Source organism: Aphelocoma coerulescens, chromosome 10 (genome assembly GCF_041296385.1).
Source record: "Aphelocoma coerulescens isolate FSJ_1873_10779 chromosome 10, UR_Acoe_1.0, whole genome shotgun sequence".
In the NCBI taxonomy this organism is placed as follows: domain Eukaryota; kingdom Metazoa; phylum Chordata; class Aves; order Passeriformes; family Corvidae; genus Aphelocoma; species Aphelocoma coerulescens.
Genome location: NC_091024.1, coordinates 17,550,637 through 17,567,067, shown reverse-complemented (window position 1 = coordinate 17,567,067; position 16,431 = coordinate 17,550,637). Strand labels below are relative to the sequence as shown.

General features: G+C 41.7%; 1 protein-coding gene across 1 annotated transcript; it reads right to left on the bottom strand.

Moving 5' to 3' along the window:
• Positions 1–2,349: 2,349 nt before the first annotated feature.
• CRABP1 (cellular retinoic acid binding protein 1) lies at positions 2,350–15,645 on the bottom strand. Its single transcript, XM_069025797.1, has 4 exons — positions 15,522–15,645; positions 14,872–15,050; positions 12,042–12,155; positions 2,350–2,772 (listed from the first exon to the last, which is right to left on the bottom strand). The coding sequence occupies exons 1-4, from the start codon at positions 15,589–15,591 to the stop codon at positions 2,722–2,724; spliced, it is 414 nt and encodes a 137-aa protein (XP_068881898.1). The 5' UTR covers positions 15,592–15,645; the 3' UTR covers positions 2,350–2,721.
• Between the last annotated feature and the right edge of the window lie 786 nt (positions 15,646–16,431).

Below are 16,431 nucleotides of genomic sequence, written 5' to 3'. Positions count from 1 at the left end.
CAACAATGAGCCATGAAACTAACACCCTGGACCAGTTCTGGTCTCTGTTCATAGGAATTTACCCAGGCACCGGTAACTTTATTATAGCTTCACAAATGTCAATCAAGTGGTGAAGCTTCCACACTGAAATTATTAAAGAAAAGAACTTCTGTCATGCCAGACTGCAAACGAAGCATTGGGGAACAGCTTCAAGCGTGGAAGAAGAAAGTTCCCAGTTATTCAGGGTAGCTCATATCTCCAGAGCCTGTTTTTAAACATAACTCCTACAAGCTCGTTACATAGCTCATGCTTTACTACTTGGATAGTAGTTGCCAACTGGATGGAAACCTGACTTGGTATTTTCCAGTTGATGGGAAAGTTTTCTGAAGGATATTTGCTTGAGCAGCACAACACCTTAGCTTGAGCCTTCCTAGAAATGAAACACAGAAGTTGTTGCTTCCATTAAATGCACTCACTCTCTTTAGACAGTGTGAGGCTCATGCCAATACCTTGCTGAACCCTCACAAACTGTGTATCAGGGCTATTGTAGACACAGGTGGAAAAGGTAATTGCTAAGAGTGGCATATTTTCTTGGAATGGCAAAACAGCCCTGCTACTCACTGGCTTTGTTTCTACTACTTGCCTCCTCAACTTGTACCAGCCCGCACATCCACCACATGCTTCTTGGAGGTGGAGGCAAAGTCTTTGTGGTGTTGATGGGCTCTTGGTGCTCTGGAACATGACTTGTGCCAACATGCCCTGCAATACAGTGCTATTTACTGCTCAGCCTTGATGTGGCAGGACAGTTTTGTGTGCATCCCTGAGCAGCTTTGAGTGAGCTCAAAGCCTGGCACTTTTTTGTGGAGTCCCTTTGGCACAGCTGATAGCACAAGCAGATCCAGATACTCCTGAAGAGGAACTTGTTTATAACAAAACACCCAACTATTTTAATTTGAATCTTAAAAGATAGAAAATAAATATAGATCCCTGTCATCCCCTCTCATGGTTTCATTCTTACTTCATTCTTCAGCTCTATCTGAACCACAGTGAATGAATTTCAGCCCCTGCCTCAATGTGGGCCAACATGCACTGTATTTGATTGATACCAATAGAACTGAGGTCTCAGAAATAGGATTTGGCTTACAGTTAGAGTGTGGAAGAACCCTCTTTTCAGCTGCAATATGGTATCTTGAGTGCTGATGGCGGAGAGAGCAAGCATGACCTGTCAGAGCAGAGGAGACAGAAAACACTGTATGTTTCTCGCCTCTTGTGCTTCTGTAGCCACACTGCAATAAATAGAACAGCTGGCTGATTTCTCCATGACAGTTTGACAATCCTATCAAAGGGGATTTCTCTGCATAGCTGTGTGAGGGCTGAAGAGACAGAGTAATCTGTCATGGATGTCCCAAGATGAGTAAGCTTTGGTCCTGTTTTCCTGTTCTGAATAGTGAGCACAATCCAGTGAAAAGGGCGTATATTTTGCTAACACTGAACCTCTTAAAAATCTTATATGATTGTGTGATGTGAAGCAGAAAAATTATTCTTGCAAAGATAAAAGCTGGTCAGATAAGCTTGTGTATTGCACTAAAATAAGTAGCGCTTCTAGTCTCAATCTCCAGATACTTCGAAGGCTGACGAACTGAAGACTATCTGGTTCATTAGTGGAATGTCTGCTCAGCTTGATTCTAATACTTGATAGTGTTGGGGCCAGAACTCTGAGCCAGAATAAATACATTAAATTTGGTGCTTCTTTCATTCTTGAACTATGGCCCTGGTTTGTGAAACACTTAGTTGCTCAAAGAATGAAACGTTGAATCACCAAAAGTGAGAGTTGTAACGTGGAGGGGGAGTGAAGCCTCTTTGTCACAGGTGAGAAAGAAGAAAAGCAGCATTCCTCAGCTGTATTTTTTTATGGCCTAAACTAGTAAAGTCTGTCAGATTCTTCTGGCTCTCTGATCATGCCTGAGGGTGCTTGGATGTGATGACAAAAAGTATTAATCATGATCACAATGTTATTTGTCCTGTAGTTACAGCTGGGTTTTGTACTTGGATAACGCATGTCTCAACAGGGAAGTTTGGGCATTCTTCAGAGATGCTGCAGGAAAGAGGAGAAAGATCTCGTCTTGTCTTATCTGGTTCAGCTGAATCACAGTCCCAGCAATCACAGGATACACAAATTTTTCCTCAACAGGGAGGAAGAGAGGACAAGAGAGGGGAGAAAGGAGGAGAGAGGACAGAAAGAAGGAAAGAAGCAGAGCTCTGGGTTCGAGAGAACGGCTCTGTGAAAGGCCTTGCCATCCACTCGCCCTCCATCCCTTTGTGTTGCCCTAGGAGGTGTTCCCTGACAGCACAGGACCGGCCAATGGCAGGGAAACTACACACTGACTTCAGCAGAGGGTAAAAAGTGTTTCGGTCCTAACCAAAGCACTGCTGGATTTTTAATTAAAAACACCCCCAAACAGCTGTGAGTTATGCCGAATAAGTTTAACTGAGTAGACCATAGCAAGTGACAACTACAAAATACAAAGCAGACATGAAAATTGATGGCATAAAAAAGTGGAAAGGAATAGTGCCTGAAATGAAAAATGAAAGCAAAAGACACTTAACAGAGGATTTGGGTTCAGATATAACACACACAGTCACATACAACATTGCATTAGTAACAGCACACACAGATCCTCGTTATACTGGGGGTTTTCACAGTTCTCCGCTTCATCCCAGATGACAAGTAAATCGATGTTTTTACTCTCTTACATAAATTCTTGTGCACACAACATCATCAGCACCAAAGGTCTGGAAAAGAAATAAAAATCAATCAGAAGAGGTAGAACCAGCAAACATTTAACACCATTTCAAAGTGGTTTTTTTACTAAAGTAATTAGTTCTACAGCAGAAATATTTTTTCTTCTGTCTTTTGATAGATGAGAGTAAAGAAAGCAGACATTTAGAAAGAGGACTACAACGTAAATGACCTGTTTTTCAAGGCAGGATGGATTTTGTCAGAATGATAAATGATGCATAGATTCTCTTTTTCTGTAGTTTCTTGGCATGAATTTATAAATAAACAGGAGAAAAGAAAGTGAATTTGGAATGTACTGTTGTTATATTTAGAAAGAGTTGCAGCACTTTGAAGTAGAAATGCTGAGGGTGGAATTCCGATGGCATGTTCCAAAGGTATTCTTTGATATTTGCAGATATAAATCCAAGCAGGCAAATGAAGTCAGTGGAGGAAAGAGGAAGACCAGGAGAATGTATGCCTATAAACAAAATGCTGCTGCAAGCTGCTGGCACCCCATGCTGGCATACCAAATCCTCTCTTCTGGGCTGGACTGTGGGCAGTGTCAATGACAACCTTCCTTCAGGACACTGTGACCTTAACCAGTGAGTTTGTTAACGATGATAAGGATCTGTAATGCCGTACAGATTATCAGGACATGTAGGCAGGACAGTGGTTGTGGCCGCTGTCTGAGAAAGCCAAAGGGTTTGCGTGTAATTTCAGGTCTGGCAGGCTAAAATTTAAGCAATTAAACAGGAAGGAAACAATAGGGGCAAGAGTGAGGAAATAGAGACTGCAAAAAACTTCATGTTCAGCTACCCCGACAGACGGTTTTGCGCTCAGCACTAACAAGCTCTGAGGTGGGGTGTCTGGTTGTGGTCACTGCCAAGCTCTCACTGAAAAACACACATTAAGAACTACCCCAATGTGTTATGAAAATTCAGCTGGGCTATTTGTTTTAATGCTTTCTACGCCTGTTTTGGCAGACACTTTGAAAGGACTTGGCTTTAAAACTGACTGGCTAATATTTTGTTCTCTTTGTTGGGGTGACAAGTCTGTTAGTATTTTGGATATTCAGACTTTGTTTTTATGCATATCAATATCACATCAGTGCTTAATACATATTTTTAGCTTATACATTAATACATCTGAAAATTAGCGTTAAAGGACGTGGATAGTTCTCTACTGTCCACAGCACCAGCTGCAAATACCCTTATTATGGCTTCCTTCAACATTTCCAAAGTATCCACAAAGGCAAAATTATGTCAGCAGGAGCTTTGCCAGAGAAAGGAAGTAAGAGTCAAGACTATCCAGGGCTCAAGGTTGTCTGTGGAGACTGTAAGGTCCCTGCGACAGTGATTGTCTTTCACATTCAGGCACTGCTAAGCACAGTGAGGTTTGGGTCCCCTGCTGCTATTTCAACACAAATCATAAACAGTAGTAAAACAGTCCCTGTATAGTGTTCTTCCAGAGCTGGCACAGCCCCAGTCTGACAGTTGGAGCTGCACAGCCATGCAGCCACATCTTGTGATGTGAGTGGGTGCCACATCAGCCAATTCTAATGAGAAAGACTGCAGCAGCTGTTTGCCAAAACTCATGCAACCTCCCTGATAAATTTATGTCTGATCTTTCAGTCAAGTTGAGAGAGAAACTCCTTCCCCTAAAGCTGTGCAACAGCAGTTATTCTCAAAACAGACGAGCAGTTGTATTGAGAAGGAACACTACAGGGAAGAGTAGATTGAAATAGATGTGATTGATACATCAAGGGAGCCACTGTAGATCTGATCATCTAAAATTGCTGTGTCCAGTTCTAAGACTGTGCTCCTGGGCAGAGCCTGCTCCTAAGACATCAGTGTAGTCTGACTGCCAGCTTCCTTGGAAGATACATAGGTGGGAGTGTGGAAATAAAGATAAAAATTTGTGGAGGAAGAAAAAAGACATAGGACTTTCTGGGAAAGCTCAGTAGTATGGGTGAGTACCATCACCAGAGACTGACTGCTGTGCACTCAGAGAGTCACAGCTCAGCCTGCTTGTGACACAGGTCACAGGCTCCTCATTTTGTACTTCCAACATCCAGCTCCAGATAGACTTCTGAACTTTTGAAAATTTCAGGCAAAGGACTGCATTCAAGTTACTCTAGACAAAAATCAAGTGCGGAAAACATGGGCATAGTCAGGGAACCCCAAAAAAAAAAAAAATTAATTGCTACACACAAGGACTCTGCAACACACCAGTCCCACAGTCTGGAAAACCACTATAATTTAACACAATAACGTCTTTAAATCTAGATTGTAAAGAGATAGAAATCATGCAAAGCACAATTACAATTATTCTGGAGCACCATGTAACCACTGGGCACTTCTCAAACAACCAAGACATCCTTTCCTTGAAGACCCAGCTTAGGTTATGTGGCCTCTGACCTGTTTCAGGAATAAGATGCATTTTTTAGCACTTAGATTTCATACCTTATACACATTCAGATGATTAACAATGTAATTGAAGCACATAAATAAAGAGCTTTATTGTCACAGTTATGTACAGGTTTAAATGTGGACTTACACAAAAGGTGTTTCCCTATCTTATTGCAACTTACTATCATTGTTGATAAAACTCCAGTCAGTGTTGCTAAAGAAAGCAAAGAGGAACATGTTCAAACTTGTTGCATCCTTTTTCTTGTGGTAACTCACAGAAATGTCTAATGTACAGCCGGGCCCAGGGTCAGGAGAGGATCCAAGTTAAAAGGCTGTTATTCCCCTCTTTTTCACACTTAAATCCTTGTATTCGGTGGTAGGATAAAGAAGTGTAGCATCTATGGTTCTAATTCTAGACTCAAAAGAAGTGATAGCTCCTGTTACAATAAGCAGACTTTAAAGATTTCCATGACCCGAAGCAGTCGAACTTCCAAATGAAAGACAGTGGGCAATCCTGGCTATTTGGTGGTGAAGTTCCATCAGAGCAACTAAAAAAAAGAGCAATGCTACCAAACTGTAATTCAGATGTAATGAGAAGATGCAGGATTTTCAAACACCACCTTCTCATCGGCTTGGCAAGGTTCCACTTATCTCACAAAATGCTACAAGGCAAGGCTGCTATCTAAATCTAAAATAGGATTTTAAATGTTAAATGACTGCAAATTACAGAATTGTTTTCTTCACTTATCTTGTCATAATCTGTAGCTAAGAGTCCAAAAGCACACTGCAAACAAAGCCCTGTGCAGGGGGATAATCCAATAAAATGACCTCTCTCAGTTCACTCAAAATCTGATGACCACTGACATCATGAGAGATTAAAAGAGAATTACAGGGCAGTAATATATTTCTGTAGAAGCAAATCTGCTTTTTGAAGGTCTTCTTTATAAACATTTGCTGAGGAGCCTTTGTGGTAAGTGGAGCACATAGTATAATTAAGAAGAGTGTCTTTGAAACAATCACCTGGGAAAGATCACTTCTGTCAGTGTATGCAAAAATCCCTTTATCTGCTCATGACTGATCAAAATGCAGAGGCAACTTACAAAAGGAAGACAGAATCCATCAGCAAACCGATGGAGAAAAGAAGGTATTACTTAAATGAATCCTCAGAAAAGGCTTTGTCCATGTGCAAGCTTCCATGTTATCTAGAATAAAGCTATAAATCTTCTCAACAAAGACATGTTGCCTATTTCCATTCTCCTCCCGAATCCCATAATATTTTAGGAAAGAGGTTGATCCTTATGAGGCCATAGTCACTGAACGTGCAGCCCCCACTTTAAAATAGCAAATAACCCAATACACAACCTCACTTTCCTCAGGATATCAATTGACAGGACCATGCAAAATTAGGTTATTTCTCAAGAAGCCTGAATGTCAGTATTTGTGGTTGAGCACTGCTGTATTATACAGTTCCCTCAAAGTCATGCAGCAAATGAATGACAGAGATCTGAGACAATGGTATCTCCCAGTTATAGTTGAAAGCCAGTGCACAGAGGACATCTAAGCTACAAGTGATATTACAAAAGGCTATGTTCAGGATTGGGTGCAGCCAAAATGCAAATGGCTTTGGCTTCTTTCTCTGTTTGGGATGTGATCCAGACTAGGCTGTAGTAGTGAGCAGGGGCTGTAGATCCCTAAGCCCCCTTGTAAATCCGCTCATGGCAAAGAATAAATTAAAGCATTAGGCCCATGCAACACACACACATGCATTATTACAGGCTCCTGAACTTCTGTCAAGGCTGCTCTAATGAGGATAGCGCAACCCCCTCATTCTGAGCTTGATATGAGTAGATCCTTCTTTTGATAACTGATTTAATATAAGACCACTCTCCAAAAGTTAGAGAAAAGTTAAACACTTAGGTAGTTTAACACTGTTCGATACAAGGCTTAGGACATTAGGCACATCACACATTTCAGCATTCCACTGCAAAATCTCTTTCCAAATCTTGACCCTTCTCATCTACTATGTTTAATTTTAGGAGTCAGCAAAATCATTTAAAAAATGTTCACTCGCTCATCTAGGCTCCATAGTTCACCAGTTTTAATCAACTACAGCATGATTTTTCTGAGGAGGGAATGAAGAATAGAAACCATGCTTGAACCCTCACCAATGTTCTGATCTTTGACCCTTGCTACGATTGATTCTGAGAACCCCTGTGTGATACATGAACTGTGTAAAATGTGGTCAGAGGCTGTTTTTAAAGCCCCTCTTTAGTAATCATCCACATTAACATGTTTGTGTGCTATAGATTAAACTTAAATCTATAGAGGCATGAGCAGTCGTGAAAGCAGCAATATACCCAAAGTTTGCATATAAATGTGTCTCATTTGAATAGCCAATATTTGTAAGCAGCATCCTTTAACTTTGCAAAGAGCAGACCTTTTGTTCTTTTGACTTACATAAGTGACTGATAGCTCATTAATGTCCCTGACAAAAACACACAGCAACAACAAAAACATTATGAATAGAATAAAGGGAAGAAAAGCCACTTAATGCCAGATCATAATTTCCAGACAAGCAAAGGAAGTACATATTTTTGTGTTATATTCTGATCTTCATTGCTCAAATGCTAACCCAAGTATAGTTATGAATGTAGAGTTGTAAATACAGATATTCTGACTCTTTGTATGCATTACAATCCTGAAGTACAATATAAAGATACAGTCAAGACAAATAAATGTGGACTTTAGTGGGGAACTATCCTTTCCACTCTCTCTTGCTTGCACATTCCATGCAATTTTTATCTACATTGTTCAGTAATTCTAAAAATGCAGCACTAAAATCCCAGCAAGTGCATCAGATGAGATTAGATTAAACAGCTCTGATAAAAGAAGTTTCAATGCTCTAGTTTTAGATCAAAGATCTAGTTTTCAGACCATCTTTTTTCCAAAGCGAAACTTGATCCTCCTTCCCTTCCTTAGCTGAAAGAACTCTTTTTCTAACAGGATTTTAGACCTACATCTGTCATTGTATGAGCCAAATATTTATTTACTAATAAGAGCAATTTCATTCTCCATGCTGCAAGGAGCTAAGGAGAACTGAAGGCAACTGAAGGTAAAGAAAACCTTTGGTAACTAAATAGTGTGTTCTCAGCATCTGTGTACCAGAGGACATGATGTGAATTGGAAGACCATCATTTTACTCCAAGGAAATATCTTTGAAGAACATAAGGAATTCTTCTGCCAGGATGCAAGAAAGATTGATAATTAAACAGTAATATGGTTTCTATTTTAGCTCTGTGGTAGTCATGGCAATTAAACACTGATTTTTTTTTATTATATGGGATAATAAATGCATTTTGTTTAATATGCTGTGTTGGAGAGAAAAAATATATCCTTACACTAGGAAAATATCATAAACAAATGGGTCCCCTAAGTAATGCAGCATATTAGATCAAAATTATGTGGCAAAGCTCCAACATTTATGCAGCCAGTACTAACAGAGTAAAATTAATTCCTTACCCCCTGCCTGTTACCCCAAGCCTTTCTTCAATTCATGCCTCAGTCTAACACAGTTTAGATTCTTTCCTGCAACTTCTTTCAAACAGGGTATGACTTTCCTTGATTTCTTCTGCAAATGCTTGTAATAGCAAATAAGGAGTCTCAAGACTTCTTGAAAGATCTTTGGATAGATAAACAGAAGCAGAGCCTTACTGAAGCACATCAGAGAGGGCAAAGGAAGAGAAAACATTTCTTAGGTAGGTAGGGAGATTTGAGAAGTGTGAAGATGGGAATTTTGAAATATTTGAAGCAATATGGGCAGCAAAACTGAATGAGAATGAATTTCAGGTCCTAAAGATCCCTAAGAAAGCTCTGAGGGGGAAAGAAGAAAGAAAGGAGAAGATAAACATCTCTTCTTCTTCTCTTCATTGTGATCTTGGTTTTGAAGAAGTAAGATGTAAGTGGGGATTTGCAGACTCAGATCCAAGGAAATTTGCCAAGCATAAAATAAAATAATCTAAGTTGAATCTTTGTTCACTGGAGTGACAAAAAACTCAAACACAGTGGAGAGGCAAGAGATCAAAAGTGTCTTCTCACTAAGGGATCTTATTCCTACCTTGTTCCCTTTTACAGCTGCTGAACACACCTCAGCCAATCCCTTCAAATAGTTTAGCTTCTAAAGACCAGTTGTCTGCAGGAATGTTCCAGGGCTTTAAAATTAGGGACCACAGACAAGAAAGTGTAGCTTATCCTCTTCTGTCTCTCTCCAAACTGTAGAACCTTTTGTTGCCTCCCAGAAGGGTTAATTTTGGCCATATCAGCTTCTGCAAAGGACCAGAGATCTCACACCACCATTAATCCCAGAAATACCTCATTGCTGAGATTTTGGCTGTCAGATCTTGAACGTGAATCCATGTATTTCAAAGATCTGTACATTCAGTCTCATCAAATGTCATGAAGGCTTGAAAATACTTGTCCTGAGGACCAGCTATTGTCATAATACTTAATAAAGCAAAAGAGGCCACTATGCTCAAAAAAAGAGGTAGGAGAATGAAACTGTATATCATATTGAATAGTAAAAAACCCAGAGAGAATGATCCCAATGGATCACTCAGAAACAAATACCACATTTTCATAATGGCCACAGTAAAATCACACATTGCAACCAATGAACGTAATTCCAGCTTGCTAGAGACGGGAAGGGGATCAGTGTGGGGAAATGGAAACCAGAAGAGAGTTAACAAAGCCTTTGCATATAAATCAGGATCATTTGAGGTAAGAGTAGGGAGATGAGATCATTGTAACATCAGGTGCTGGATTGCTAGCAAAACAGTACATGCCATGCTGGTTTTCTTAGTTTAGGAGGGAAATTGATAAATTCGACAGGGTTAAAAAAGCACTCAAATAATGGTCCAGTGAAAGCTTTCTTTACATTGAAAGGCTCAAGGTCTTCCAGTGGTTTAGCTTAACAACCAGAAAGTTCTTCTAAGAGGTGGCTTGATCAGTGGTGTTAAGAGAAGTATTTGCAATAACAAATTTTAGACATATTATTTAGGTTCTTTTATACACAATATGCAATGACTGGAAGTTGAATCTACACATACAATTAAAAGTAATGTGTGTATTTTAATGGCAAGGAAATTAACCATTAAATCGACTTACCAAAAGTTCTGAGTTCCTACAAATGGAAATATTTTAATAAGAAGCGAGTTGTTCTAATTTATATCTTAATTGGAAAAATAATTAATCCAGAAAAGTTCAACAGACTGTATTAAACAAGAAAAAAGGTTAGATGGCTTTAAATCTTTGAATCACTCTGGTTTCTTATCCAGCTTCATTATTCTTCCCCAGCAGGGCAAGGTCACATTGCTGCTTGCAGGAGGCAATTGTATTATGAGCAGCTTTCTTGCTTTGCTCGGAGCAGTGCACTTTATTTAACAGCTGCCTTATTAGCTTGTTGCTTAAATAATAAACTACAGAAGTGTATTGTTAGAAAGCTGGAAAAGTTATAGTTGAGAATACATTTTGTCCACTGCATTACATATAAAGATGCAAAGCAGAGATCAAAGTACTTTGCCTCCTAAAGTTTTGTGATAATATAAAGAATTCCAGTGGTTGAGTCAAAAGAAATTATGCAGCAGTGGAGTATTCATTCATTAGAAACCAGTGTGATTTCACTAACAGCATACATGTCCTCATAAGGGGTGGGTGAACAGTTCCAAGATGTCTGGAATAACATTAACACTTTAAAAGCTTTTTGTTTATACATGGTTAGGTTTGGGTCCTGTTTCTGTTTCAGATGCAATCTTAAAAACAGAACTCCATCTGCTTTAGAGAAACACTGGGGAGGCTGTTAGTTTTTTAAAGTGCAGAGGTTTAGTTAGTGTGACAGTTCGAAATAAAACCTCCCTGCTTTGATGTTTTCTTACCCACCACTCCAGGAGCCTGTCTTCCATGCCCAAACTGATGAGGCATAACAGTCTAATCAACTATTTATCTGAAATTCACTAGTAAGAACATGTGCAATGAAATGACTCTGAACTTGAGCTGAACTGTGCTACTGTGTCTTTAGTCAGGTCTGGGTACTGGTAAATTAATGTGGAGTGACTACTGAGGAAAGATTCAGTGAAGAGAACTCTCAGAGAAGTAAGTACAATCTAAATAAATAAGCCGTGCATGATTGATGGCGGGCATGGCGAGGCAGTTGCAGAGGTGCTGTTAAGAATGCCCAGTTACCCTGCTGCCAGCTGGAAGGTCACACACAACTGGGGGAATGTTGGCTGACAGCAAATGTGCAAATCTCTGTATTTCTAAGAAACTCATGAAGGCAATTCTGAATCTGACTCAGAGATGATCAGGGAATTGGGGAAGGTGTCAGAGATAGGGGAGGAAATTACATCTTTTTCATAAACAGGAAAGATTTAAGCATGCTAACAATATGCATATCTTTCCTGCTAGATATCATGTGACCATGGATAAGAAACAATATTATGCACATGCCTAAAAAACAAGATTCTCCAGAAATGAGGTGCCTTAATCTCACTTTCACCAGAGAAAATCTGCAATAAATCAAGCAAATTCTTTCATGATGTTGTGAATTTCCAGAGCAGAAGTGGCCCATTTGTGATTATTCTACCATACACGTATGGTAAAAGTTTTAACAATCAAATGCAAGTCAGAACATGCATATATCCCCATTTGTTCTTAAAATAATAACAAGAATGGAAAAAAGCAATGTATTAAATGTAAGGTAGAGGATTATGAAAATGGTAGTCTTCCAGATGAATTTAAGTAAGGAAAAATAGTAACTCATGCTACAGGGTAACAAAGAAACCTGTTAATATGGTGCATGTATTGAGCGGGTTCAAAGTTCTTACCAAAATCAGCTCATCATTAGCTAGTTCTCGAGTCCAGTATGTTTTGGGACCATCTCCCTCAATAAGAGTTTGTTTGCAATAGATCTTGTTTTCATTCTCCCAAGTGGCCAAACTCTGCAGGCAAGAAAACCATTAGGAAATACATTACTGCAACAATTAATTATAGTCCCCAGCAGCATGAGACAGAGACAACAATGAGCAATAGTGAGAATAATTGCTCCACTAAAGGAGCAACACAGAGATAGATAAAGGCAAAGGAAAAAAGTCATCAGTGGAAAGTGGTGAAATAAAAATTAAGGTGTGATGGGGCATTTTGGAAAGAGGTATATATTAATAACAAAGTAGTTGCAAATGTGTTAGTCTCCATCAAATGCTTGATGTTGAAGAGTGTAATTTAGGAACGTGCTAATGTAGTGCTTACATTCCCAAGCATCTTTGTACACATATGATTTGATCTGACATGTTATTTATCACTACGAAGTCCCCTCAGAGTAAGAGCATAAACAATTCTATATATCATGTTGTGGTCATAAATAATGCAGTATTTGTCACTTACAATCTTTCCTGCTCTATGGTCCCATGCCAAGTTAACTGTGTATTAAACATTGAGCTAACAAACTAGAATAAATCACAGCCAAATTAAAGAAATGTTGTCAGAATTCAAGTGTTTGTGGCATTACTTTTTAAAGGTTGTGAGTCTGGAGATTGAAATACCCTGGGACATTTTTCAAAGTGTTTGAATAATGACTATGAAACCACTGAAAAATAAAAGAACCCAAAACTACAGGATTTTGTTTAACTTTCACAAACAGGCAAGCCCTGACTGTTGCTTTTCACTCTAGCACTGAACTATTACTCCACAGTGCAATGGAACAGCTGTGCAGAAGGATGCCCTGTAATGAATGTTCAAGTAATTGCTTTATAACGACACAGGGGAAACATTTATTAGTCTGTGATTATATACATATACATATACATATACATATACATATACATATACATATACATATACATATACATATACATGCATGTGTATGCATATGTATGTCTAAATTCAAGTTAACACTTCCCAGACTTTCCAAGGGAAAAAACCCCTTTACTTTGATTTAAAATTAGCTGTTTACTTTAAAAATATTTTTCAAAACAATAGATAAGCCAACAAGCCAGCTCAAATGGCAGCTGTAGAAGCTGTGTCTTGAAGTACAACTACGTATGATTCCCTCTTTGTCTGCATGAACAATGGATCAAATTAGTTGGCAGTACAAAACCCTCCACCCCATAAAGTATATCAAAATCTATCACCAGTCAGCAGTTTTGCCAGATACTGCAAATTACATTCTGGAGTATTATTTTATTATCTGTCAGTTTCTGCTCTGTGGCCGCATCTTGGTTATATACACACAGCAGTACTACTTATTCCTGAGAGTGGACTATAAGTAATTTTCACAACATATGGAAAAAATTTACTACTTCACAAAACCCATTTCTTTCAGGTTTTTCCAACTTTCATAGTTTACAGCCATAGTTATTGTTTTTCCATCTGCAGCAATAAATCCTTCTCTAGAAAGCGGGTCACATTTATTGTATATGCATTATGTATGAAGACACTACAATACTACTTTTGCCGAACAGGATAAATTAATAAAGCCAGCAGCATTTCCTGAACAAACTGTTAAATATATGATAACTCATCCTAGAGAGCAAGTGGATGTTCCATATATTCACTGACTCCCAGAATCTGCTTCCTTTTTCATAAATTTATGTTGACAGCAATTGCACTGAAGACAGTAAGTTCTGAATTTTTAGTGATGCAAACAGTCTCAAAAGCTGACCCAAGAATTAGGAGAGATTATATTTTGGAAAGTAGATTATTTCATCAGCATTGGATACTTTTAAAACGTGATCCTCATTTGAGACTACATTCTGATACTCTTTCTTTGTACTTCTTTTATAAGAATTTTATATATACTCATATATTTTTAAAATAAGTGTGAGAGTAATGTGCTCAAAGAAAGCATAACTAACCCATGCCTTCAATAATGCTTTTCAAAAGGCAGCTATGACCACAGCCCAGTTCCCCAAACCTCAGATCCCACATATCTACACCAGCAAGAACCTGGTGTCAGCGGCTGCCGAGTTACATCCCCCTCCATGGCCACAGAAGTGGTTACAAAGGTAGAGGAGCAGGGTCTCACATGCAGAATCAAGCCCAAAACACTCCAGTGAATGCCCTCTAATGCACTTCTGCTCAAGGAGATGGTATAATACCAGCTGAAAGCCTGCCTTATACTGTTAAAGAGCTATCTGATCAGTAAACTGGACACATGCACTTGCAAGGGCGTGAAAGAGGATTTCAGCCCCAAGCTGCCAACTGTCTGTGGTCCTGCTTGAGAACTCATCTGATTCAATCTCGGACAAAAGCTATGACAGATTTGTGCACTAAATCCTGACTCTTGAGGTCTCTCTCGCTCCACCATTTCCCGTGTTTCTGTCAGGGACAGAGGCTGGGGAGAGTTTTCACTGCAGCTGAGGTCTTCAGGGGAGAGAAAAGCAAAAAGAGCAGAACTAAACCCTGCCAAGCTGGCAACCAGGTATTTGAACTCTGCTTTTGGGACCTGTCATGTGCTGTTGCCTTCAGATTTCAGTTTTATCCCGCAAGAGGGACAAGAGAAGTGGTGACCATCAAGAACCCCCTTCTTCTGGCAAGAAGAGGGTGGAGGGCAGCAATGCCACTGTCTGGGGACACGAGCAGCAGATGTGTCTGTCCCGTCTAAAAAGAACTTGGTCACACACACACACACACACACACACGCCCCAGCTCTCCTCCTACCCTGCACTTTCGTCCATCCACCGTTTCCTCCTCAAAGCTCTCCCCGATTTTGAAGTTGATCTCAGTGGTACGGACAGTGGTGGAAGTTTTGATGTAGAACTGGTCCCCGTCCTGGCGGATCTCCACATGGGGTTTGGAGGCAGCTGCCACCGCCACTTTCCTGAGCATGGCATTGACACCTGGGCGAAGCGGGAAGGAAACAGAGCTTGAAGTCGCCAACGGTACCCTGGGCTGACCTCGTCCAGCATCACGCAGATCGGGGAGCGGGGCGAGAGGCCGGGGCACCGCGTGTAGCCCTACTGCACAGCTGCGGCGCTCGGGAGCTGCGGCGCTCCGGCAGGCTCCTCACGGCCGGCACACGCGGACTCTCTCAGAGATCCCCGCGGGAGAGCGCCGGGCCAGCCGCAGCCCGGCTCCCCAGAGCAGAACTGCCGGCGCTCGCAGGTGAGGCGGGGACCGTGCCGTGCCTCGACCGCCCATCCCCGGTTACGGCTCTCAGCCATCGCCCGCACCGGCAGGAGCTTCTCCTGCCCGCGGCTGGCGCACGGAGCTCTCCCGGGAGACACCGGGCACCGGAGCGCGGCTGCAGCTGCCACTCCGTGTCCCCTCCCGCGGGACACAGCCCGTTTCCCGGCTCCCCCGCGCCTCACCCAGCGCCTTGAGTAGCTCGTCGAAATTCTCACTGCTCCTCATCTTCCAAGTGCCGGCGAAGTTGGGCATGGCGAGGCGGGCGCTGCGGAGGGCGGCGGGGACGCGGCGCTGCTGCTCGCTCTCCGGCTCAGGCACCTTGTGAGTGGGGCGGACCGCGGCGGCAGCGCCAGGGAGAGCAGGGCACACCCACCCGGCCCCCCACCCCCTCCCCCGGGCCAGCACCACGCCGCTAGACAGCCGGCCCCCTCCCAGTCATGACCATCCATCCATCCATCCATCCATCCATCCCTCCATCCATCCATCCATCCATCCATCCATCCATCCATCCATCCATCCATCCATCCATCCATCCATCCATCCTGCCCTCTCCATCCATCACTTCTTGCCACCTGCTTTGCAGCCTCCACAGCTGCCTTCTGGGGCTGCCCAAGAATGAGAGACCGATTGTCACTTGTCCCACAAATGAGGCGGACAGCGAGGACTTGATGAAAAGCCCCAGAGGCAGGCAGAGAAGGCAGAGGGCAATCCAACCAGGCGCAGTCTCTCCAGGCTCACTCCGCGTTGATCCCACCACGGCAGGGCGAGGCACAGCAGCCCATTACAGCTCACTCCCGGTCTCCTCGCACGCACGGCTCTCCCAGCTGCCAACCTACCCCCAACACGGCTCACTGGGACAGCTAGCAGGTCTAAGGGGTGTCAGGGAGCACAGCCCTTTCTGGGATAGGGAACTGTTGTGAGGAAGTTGTCACTGCCCCTGAGCCGAGTCTCCCCTTTGAGAAGGGTGAAAGACAAAGGGATGCACGATGCCTACAGCATTCCCCAGCCACAACACGGATTCCCTCAGTGCTCTGTGGCACTGTTGGCAGCAGGAGGATGTAGGTGCAGAATTGGCATCAGAAAGAGTAGTGC

Coding starts and splice junctions, on each gene's coding strand:
- CRABP1 (XM_069025797.1), bottom strand. CDS start 15,591: ATGCCCAACTTCGCCGGCACTTGGAAGATGAGGAGCAGTGAGAATTTC. Junction 12,156..14,871: donor TGGATGGACGAAAGTGCAGG/GTAGGAGGAGAG, acceptor TCTTGCCTGCAG/AGTTTGGCCACTTGGGAGAA. Junction 2,773..12,041: donor CTAATGATGAGCTGATTTTG/GTAAGAACTTTG, acceptor TTTCTTTTCCAG/ACCTTTGGTGCTGATGATGT.